A 9,213-nucleotide genomic window follows, 5' to 3' on the forward strand; every position below is an offset into this window, starting at 1 on the left:
ACATATATAAAGTTTTAAAGCAATGTTGATACTTGTAATTCGAAAAAACCTTATTAACTAAAACAAAAATTCGTCTTCATTGTAATAATATAATCGCCTACCACTGTATGGAAATCTGCTAAGTATTTAAGATATCAAAGATATCTTTTTAACATACTACCACGAATTTTAAGTGTTTTCTAAATATTTGCATTCATTTAAACTGCCTTGTAAAATGGTAAAAAATTTAGTATGTTTAAAAGTTAAAGTTCCTTTTTCCTTGGTAATGGGAATGAAAAAATCTTTTCTAGTTTATTTCATAATAATTAGACAATTTTTATATTCTAATCATTTTATTTCTGGAACCCCATGTCGAAGATATGTTAGATATGTCTAATAACATTTAATTTTGAAATATCAAAATCTTACACCGTTGTCCGTCAGGTTGAAAGGAATAGGAATTATAAAATTAGATTTTTTGGCAAAAACAAAACATCTTTCCTAAAACTGGGATTTGAGCGTGCTGAAGTTAACCAGTAATGACCAGAAAACTCTGGAATAGGAAGTTGGCCTTTAGACTCAAGTTATGACATTAAACTTAATAACTGAATTAATAAGTTATTTTTAAGTTATTTCCTTTGGAAAAACTTAAAATTCACTTATATATTGTTTTAATTTCGTCTTCCAATTCTACAGTTTCTGATTATTACTGTAGGTTTAGGATATAGAGTTCAGCAATCAGCTTTAACCGATATGCCAACTAAATGTCTTGCATTTATTTTTAATTGACAGCCAAACTTAAAACAAAAAAATATATCTATTAAGCATAGTCAGGCTTAAAATTTGCAAATTTGCATAATTTTTAATATTTATTGCAATTTCAAGTTCATAAGCCAAAAAATTGCAGTTTCTAAAAGTAGAGCACAAGAGCTTTCCAGTGATGTAGCATTTGTCATAGTTCGACATCAAACATAGATTTAGAGGGGTGGGGGGTCAAATTGCCCGCCCCCCCCCCACATCGTATCCTGGTTTTCAAGTATCCCATTAGGAATATTTTTAAGTGCTTTGTTTTAATAATTTAAACATATTAAATTAAATAATTCATATACTAAATTATATTAAACATAAACATATTATAAGTAAAAAAAATTGCAAATTAACAATATTTGAAAAAATTACAGTTATTTAGAAGTGATCTATTTAATAATGTCTGAGAAATTGACAGTTATTTAAAAATTATTTAATTAACAATGTCTGAGAGATTTACAGTTATTTAAAAATGATCAAATTTACAATGTTTCAGAGATTTCAAGTTATTTAAAAATGATCCAATAGACAATGTTTGAGAAATTTACAGTTACTTAAAAATGATTAATTAAAATGTCTGATCAATTCACAGTTATTTAAAAAATATCAAATTTAAGAGATTGAACTTTATTTAAAAATGATCAACTTTACTATTTCTCAACATTCATATAGGCAAATTCAATGGTAATGAACCATTACTCATATTGAACTCTCCAAGTCTCGTTGTCTCGACCTTTTACTTTAAGACCTTTCTTCTTTGCATTTACCAGAAACTCTTTAAATTTGTTATAATTACAATTGAAATCCATGAAAAAATTGAACAAAAAGGCAGACTCCAAGTTATGCATCTTATCTTTACCAACCCTGAAATAAAATAAGTACATATACTGTGTCCAAAAATAGGACTTTAGGTAAAGCTTCTTTTATAACAATATCACTTTAGCACTTTCACATTGTAAGTTTTAATTTTATATAAAAGTTAATAAAAAATTAGTCATACACAAATTCAATTTTTAGTATACATTATTTGACAAATATACTGAGTTAATGGTCTGCAATTATAATTTAGATCACTTCCTCACATAAAAGCATGAAATATTGAATATTAATCAATGTTAAGAGAGATAACAATAACTAACAATAAATACTACTCTAAAAATTAACACTGAAACTATATTGCAGTATCCTGCAATAACAATTAGCATGATGAAACGCATTCTTTAAAAAAAGATCAATAATAATATCAGGAAATAAAGTAATAGTTTATCATTTATTATAATAATATGATAGTAATAATGTTAGAGTACAAAGTTCAATCCATAATATATTTTTTATATTGTTTTAACTTTTAAATACAAGAATAAATAATTTATATGTTGAAGGATTCACAATTTATTATTTATTTAAAATTTAGTGATAAGATTTAAACATATGTCACATTCACATTTTCTTATTATAAAATTTATCTTGTGCACAGCATGCATTTGTTAAAAACATTCTTAGAACATTAGATAAAAAAACATAAATAGCTTGAAACCCTAATTTCCATGTAAGCTGATATACTAACAGATTAAACAAAAATATATTTGTTTTGTAAATTTTCCATTTTGGTTAACAAGTTAACATTTGAATCCTTGCATCTTCCTTTAAATAATTGGATTTCCTAGATATATTTAGTATATTGGTAGGATTTAATTACCTTTTATTTTTTCTGTGGTTCTGGTGGCCTTCTTGACCTAAAGTCTTAACCTCTTTTCCCTGCTTTGCTAAATCCACATTGTGATATTTGCAGGCCATTTTCTTGTGTGTAGACTTACCCTATATTACAAACATTTAACAGTCTTAAAGATTTAGATAATGGAAATTTTAAATACAAAGGGTTATTTTTTTCAGTCAAATGTATAATTATTTTGTTCGAATTAAAAATGATTAGTTTTCTATGGAAAATGCGTTTTAAATACATTTGTTTTCCGTGGGCCAAAATTGTGGCAACAACTAAAATTAGTTAATGTGTGCCAGTATACATTCCATACTGTGAAATAAGCTTTAATTATGAAGAAAATTAATATTAAATGCTTGCCTTGAATTGAAGCCTATGGCCCATTATAAATGATCTTGTGTTTATTTTGACATCCTGTTTCTCAAGAGTTCTGCATTCTGGAATATCCAGTCCTGACTGTGGCTCAATTTTCTCACTGGGTATTTGAAAGCAGCCAAGTCTCTCTGGCCCTAACATTTCTCGTGCTTTTTCAGACCTTAGAACCTCATGTCTGCATCATTGCATACAGTCACAAACTTTTTAAGTTATAATGGTTTTAAAGTTATTTTAGCCATTATTATCATTTTTAAAAGTATATCTGGTCTGATATTGTTCTAAGTAGTATGCACCTTACAAAGACAACATAACAAAAGAACAATATTCAGGGTGGCCAAAACTTTTTTGAACCCATCCGTACAAAAATCCGTACATTTTCAGAAGAAATCCGTACAATCCGTACAATTTTCGAAAAACAATCCGTACAATCCGTACAATTTTTTTTATAAAAATCAGTACAATCCGTACATTTTTTAAAACCAATCCGTACATTTTTTTAAATATCCGTACATTTTTTTAAAAAATCTGTACAATTTGCACAATTTTCGAAAAAAATCCCATTTTTATAAAGAACACATTAAAATTCAATTTTTCATTCATTGTCTTTTGTGTTCAGTTCATGTAAGAGGGTTAAAACTTCTTCAGCACGAATCAATCTGTAAAAAATTGGCTTCATACATATATACAAACTAAATACTAGATACAGGATACAGGATACTGGATACTGGATACTGGGTACATGATACTGGGTACATAACTCTGGGTACATGATACTGGGTACATGATACTGGGTACATGATACTGGGTACATGATACTGGGTACATGATACTGTGTACAGGATATTGGGTACAGGATACTGGGTACAGGATATTGGGTACAGGAAACTGGGTACAGGAAACTGGGTACAGGATACTGGGAATAGGATACTGGGTACAGGATACTGTGTACAGGATACTGGAACATCTTCTTGAATAAGCAATCAAAAAAGTACTTATGGAACATATTCTCAAATAAACATTCTTGGACATATCTCGAAAACTATGAATGAATTTTGATTGTCAATTGAAACATTAATCAATCTAATATTATTTAGAATGCAGAAAATAAGTTAAACTAACTTCATTTTGACGAGAATTTTTTTTATTTTCATGAAAAATTTGCTGAAATGAGTGAAAATTTAAAAAAAAATGTGTATTTTCCAGGATAAAAATCCGTACAATCCGTACAATTTGAAAACAAATCCGTACAATCCGTACAATTTTAGGGTTAAAACAAAATCAATCCGTACAATCCGTACAATCCGTACATTTTGGCCACCCTGAATATTGGACAGTTTTTAAACAATTTTAACATTCTAAACTAATATGGTTTTAAACAACTGTTAACATCTAGAAGTAAGCACATTGTATCAATAACTGACAACAAATTTAAAACAAATCTTAAAACTTTTTCTAAACCATATTGCAACATTTTTAAATACTTGTAATACTTTTTTTGCCACTTCATTATAAATCTAAATTCAGGTGACAAAAAAATTTGTTAAAATGATTTTACCTAGTAAATAAATATGATAATTTCTATTTTAAATTATGTATAGTAATGAAAACAAACAAAAATTTACTTGTAATTTGGCGTTTTTAAATATAAAAATTTGTAATTTGCCGCTTTTTAAAAAATGAAAAAAAATTTTAAATTTTAAACAACAAATAATGCAGTTAACGTTGTGACTGAATGCCTAGCTAGAGTACACGCATCATCATGAATATGGAGTGCTGAAAAAAGAAAACCTATCAGTTTTACAGAGAAATTGTATTAAAATATTAAATATGAGATAAACAATAAAGAGAGGAATTTAATGAGAAGTAATAAAACCCCATGATATATGAAATGTCAAGAAAATATTGTCAATTAATCACTTCAATAAGGATTTTTTCTTCTTTACAAATGTATACAACTCACCTGGCAAACGATGTAGGCTCAGTCTCAGGTCTGCATGATCAGCTACACTTTCCTAAATTTACACATCTGAGATATTATTTATTTTTAAATGTATTAACACAATTACATTGTTAACGCACAGTATTACTACAATGTTTAGGATCCACATTTAGATCCGAAACATTGTTTAGGATCTAGATATGGATCCAAGGATCTGGATCTAAGGGACAAAACATCATCCAAAACTGTAATAAAAGAAAAATAAATATTTGAAAAATCGCATTGTTATTAAAAATTGGTTAATCTTAAAAAAATGGTTATGGCCTAGATCTGGATCGCCACCCTTTTTTCAGTGTTTTTCCGGCATCAAATTTAAAGGGATTCTAGGCTCTGCCTACAAAGGGTGAAACTTTGCAGAATATATATATAAATAGTCTTCAGAGTAAAAGCTTTGCACCCTTTAATATATCACTTAATATTATATAAAGAAGGTTGAAAAATAAACAAACAACTGTACAGCAGCAGGCAAACATTAATGTAAGAGTAGTAATCTGTTTTCATCAATAACAATTACAATTTTAATGATTATATTTGTACCAATCGTTTAAATATGGATCTATTTGAAAATTTAAGTTTACAAATCAGACATTACAGAAAATCACAAAACATAATGGAACCTTACTTTGAACACCATCATTTTGCTTCCATATTTATAATTATGCTCACAATACAGGTCCGCCCATCCACCAGTGAATCCCTTCCGTAGTATATACTGAATTATAAAGCTTGATATCATCGTTCTTTTAACATTTTAAAATTTTTTTTTTTAAATACAATTTTTATATAGAAATATTTTAAAATTATAAATAATAAACAAATACGATTTTTATGTAATTTACTAGAGCCATTAAAATGTATTACCTTATGGCATTGTGAATCACCAGCTATAATTTTGCTGTATGCATTTAATAAACCCTGCTTCATAGCAGAAATACTGGTTATCTTCTTGGAAAAGCATTTTGCAAACACTTCTTTCAGTTTAACTTCATTAACCGTCCCCTTGCTCAATTCTTCAACTGACATTTCCCCAGAAATGAAAACATCTGCCACTAAGTGTAAATCCACATCCAATTCCTATATAAACATTACTATAAATATTTGCTTTGTAACCCTTTATTAAATGAATGTAAAAGCACTTGTACTAATCAGGATAGTATTCCCTCCAAACCTTTGACAGTCTCTAAATATCTTCCCCTTTTTCCTTGTTTCCTTAATTGTACTATAATCTATTTTATTCCTACAAGTCTTATTTTTCGTCATTATTCCCCCTTAATTTATAATTTACCTTCTTTTCTATTAACTTTCCTTTATCGCCCCCCCCCCCTTCCCTTCCCATTTCCTTTTTCATTTCTCTTCACTTATTCTATCATATAAATATTTTTATCTTTTAATACATGTAAATTAAGTATAAAAAATACCTTTTCATAATACGAATTTGCAAACTTCTTCCTTTCTGTATTAATATTGTACTTCTTTACAACAGGCGCCATTATTGATGGTAATGTGAAAGCTTTCTTCTTAGAGAATTCCATCTTATCATAGGTTATATAAATTTTCAGCTTTTACAAAATTTACCAAGAAATAAGGTGTTTGAAGGTTTTTTACAAGATTTAACACAAATTTTAATAAAAATAAAAATCTTAAAATTTAATATTACACACCTCAGTACTGGGCTTGGGAGGGAGGGTGAAAATAATTTCTTATTTATATATATAATCATGCCTTCTTTGTGTTGTTTTGTGTGAAGAGTTCAGTTGCTGCTAGATTCTTGAATTGGAATAAATCTTCTATATCTTCTTCTTCCTCATTGTATATCAAATTTGTTGGAATTCTAGAAGCATCTTTTACATTTCCATCTCCACAAGTAATATGTGGAAAACGTCCACAGATTGGACATGTTACAAAATTCAGACAATCCTGGGTAATTACCCCAGCACCTACAGATAACACTGTTCTATACAGATCCTGAGCCATGTTTGGTGCTGATAGTATCTCAATATCAGATTTATCTGCCAACTGATCAATCCACTCAGTTAGTACTTTAATAACTGAACTCGAATTACGCAAGTAATTTAAGACAAGTAAGTACACATTAAAAGTAAAAATGAGTCTTGTGTGACAGTTGATCATCTTGTACAATGATAGATCAGGATAAACGATAATGGAACATTCTTCGCAGAATTTCACGTTGAACTTCACTTTAACAATGGTACTCATGGTGATGAAATTCGCACTTGCATTATTCTTATTGTATTTGTAATTTACCAATCCTGTGCCGGTGCAATTGGGACACTTGATACAAGAGTTATATTGTTCTGTAAGGAATTCTTGAATATCCATTGGTTCATCATTTCGCTGGGATTTCAGTTTCTTCTCTGTTCAAATGGGTTGGGTATGCAGAAATAATTTGGTTAAACTGAATTTTAGATGAATTAATGTAATCAATTGGATTACTGCAAACTTCCTTCATAGTCTCAAAGTGTTGTGAATTGCCTTCTTGTGATTGCTCACTGTTTACATCACCTATTGTAGCAAATAGTGCAAGCGTATGGGGACATGTAGCACCTGTTTTCCTCGGGCCTGAATTTATACTACTGCTGTTTTGACAAACATAGCACTTCACCTTGGAACAATGGACGAACCCAAAATGCTCTGTATTATCTTTGAGACAATAAATTGATTCTTCTCCAAGAATATATACTTCACTGGCTTGTTTCGTGACCCAATCTTGATCTTTTTGGTTCATGGATTCACAGTTTGTTGGAGTACATTGAACATTCAAACTTTGTTCCTCTTGAGCTGCTTTTACATGACGACAATTTAATTCTGTTGTACAGAAACTACATTCCCTTGTTTTTAAGTTTACAAATGTTCTGACCGCGTTTCCTGCAATATTTCTTCTTACGGAGCATATATTATCATCAAGTTTATATACTCCTAGAGATTTGTTTACAGCTATGATTTCATTCAATCTCCCAGTGCATTGGTATTCACCACAAAACATGGACCTATTTTTAGTTTTTTTATGACATTTTGAACACTGATACCATATTTGAGTAGCTCTAGATTTTCTTGGAGAATACTTCTTTCCAGGACTTGTAATCTTTGCTACTTTTACTGGTGTTTTTGGTATTTCTTTAGATTTCCTCTTTAGCTTGTTCATTTCTGAATTTTCCATTTTTGGGTTTATTTATCTGGAATTAAATCACAAACAATAAACACTTTGAAGTTATTAAACTTAAATTCTGAATATTTAGATAAAACAAATTCTTACAATAAAGAAATGTGAGAAAAAATAAGAATTCTTTATCTATACAGAGGGTTAAATCAGTTATCAGATTTTAATGTAACTTAAATCTTAAAAAAGGTTGTATTATTGCCAAAATGAAATTTATTAGATATTAGGAGAAATAACCTACCCTCTAGAAGATTTTACGTTTGTTTTTTCTTAGAGTAAATACCAATTTTGACCTTTCATTGACACTTTGCTCAAGAGGGTTGGAGAACAAAAATGCCATCGTATTGGCTGAACCTTTCAGAATACTGTTCGATCAACACAAAAGACTGTTCAATAAAAGAACTTTAAGCAATAACACATTTTAATACGAATTAATTTCAAAAATAAGTGAGGTGTAATTGGTTGCATCGTTCTATGTACCCTATTTTATTTTCATTGTAAATTTATCATGAAACTAATAATTTTCTACCAAGTACACATGTCACTGGCACTATTTGATAGACACTCTGTTGACAAACACAAAGTTTGATAGTTAAAATAAATTTAAAGTCAATATATTTTATTTTAATAATAACAGGACTATGAAACCTTTGCCACCATGAATGCTTTCATTTATGAAATTTATTCTTTCAAAAACAAATTAGCAATAAGAGTATTTCTATTGAACAACCTTTGGATTTTGGATTCTGCGGGGTGTTTACAGGGTTCTGCATGGTACCTGGGTTCAAACATGACCATGCTTGGCTCATGGCATTTGGCTCATTTAAATATTTACTTAAAATTAAAAGAATGAAAATGAAAATTTGACAATAATACAACCTTGACTTGTTTCTGGTAACAGCTGGACTTATTTTAAAAGTTTTTTCGTTTTCATCAGTCTTCTTGTTGTCTTTCTTATTTTTCAGAGTATCCTTTCCTTCTTTCCCTTGCTTCTTCTTTTTTCTCTCTTTCACCTATAACAGCACACAATTATTTTATATATAGAACTGTTTCTTTATACATGCATTATCATGGATCCGACATCCATTTCTTTGATCCAGTGTCGTGTATTATTTTTATATCTCTAGTATTTGTCATCCAGTAGCAATCATCCTA

At 29.2% G+C, this 9,213-nt stretch overlaps 2 protein-coding genes across 2 annotated transcripts; both read right to left on the reverse strand.

Annotated features, from left to right (window-relative positions):
- Positions 1 to 2,854: 2,854 nt before the first annotated feature.
- On the reverse strand, positions 2,855 to 6,854 carry LOC111715232 (uncharacterized). Its single transcript, XM_023490537.1, has 7 exons — positions 6,603 to 6,854; positions 6,299 to 6,412; positions 5,742 to 5,954; positions 5,503 to 5,592; positions 4,842 to 4,893; positions 4,618 to 4,654; positions 2,855 to 3,056 (listed from the first exon to the last, which is right to left on the reverse strand). The coding sequence occupies exons 1-7, from the start codon at positions 6,852 to 6,854 to the stop codon at positions 2,855 to 2,857; spliced, it is 960 nt and encodes a 319-aa protein (XP_023346305.1).
- Positions 6,609 to 9,037, reverse strand: LOC111715233 (uncharacterized). Its single transcript, XM_023490539.1, has 2 exons — positions 8,938 to 9,037; positions 6,609 to 8,237 (listed from the first exon to the last, which is right to left on the reverse strand). Exon 2 carries the CDS (start codon positions 8,056 to 8,058, stop codon positions 7,228 to 7,230), a length of 831 nt encoding a protein of 276 aa, XP_023346307.1. The 5' UTR covers positions 8,059 to 8,237; positions 8,938 to 9,037; the 3' UTR covers positions 6,609 to 7,227.
- Positions 9,038 to 9,213: the final 176 nt, after the last annotated feature.

Source organism: Eurytemora carolleeae, unplaced genomic scaffold (genome assembly GCF_000591075.1).
Source record: "Eurytemora carolleeae unplaced genomic scaffold, Eaff_2.0 scaffold1736, whole genome shotgun sequence".
Lineage (NCBI taxonomy): Eukaryota > Metazoa > Arthropoda > Copepoda > Calanoida > Temoridae > Eurytemora > Eurytemora carolleeae.

Excerpts from the sequence above, each read along its gene's own strand:
- LOC111715232 (XM_023490537.1), bottom strand. The coding sequence starts at position 6,854 with ATGGCTCAGGATCTGTATAGAACAGTGTTATCTGTAGGTGCTGGGGTA. Across the intron at positions 4,894-5,502 it reads GCAAAATGATGGTGTTCAAA|GAAAGTGTAGCTGATCATGC; the intron begins GTAAGGTTCCAT and ends GTGTAAATTTAG. Across the intron at positions 3,057-4,617 it reads GATGCGTGTACTCTAGCTAG|ACATGAGGTTCTAAGGTCTG; the intron begins GCATTCAGTCAC and ends GCAATGATGCAG.
- LOC111715233 (XM_023490539.1), bottom strand. The coding sequence starts at position 8,058 with ATGGAAAATTCAGAAATGAACAAGCTAAAGAGGAAATCTAAAGAAATA.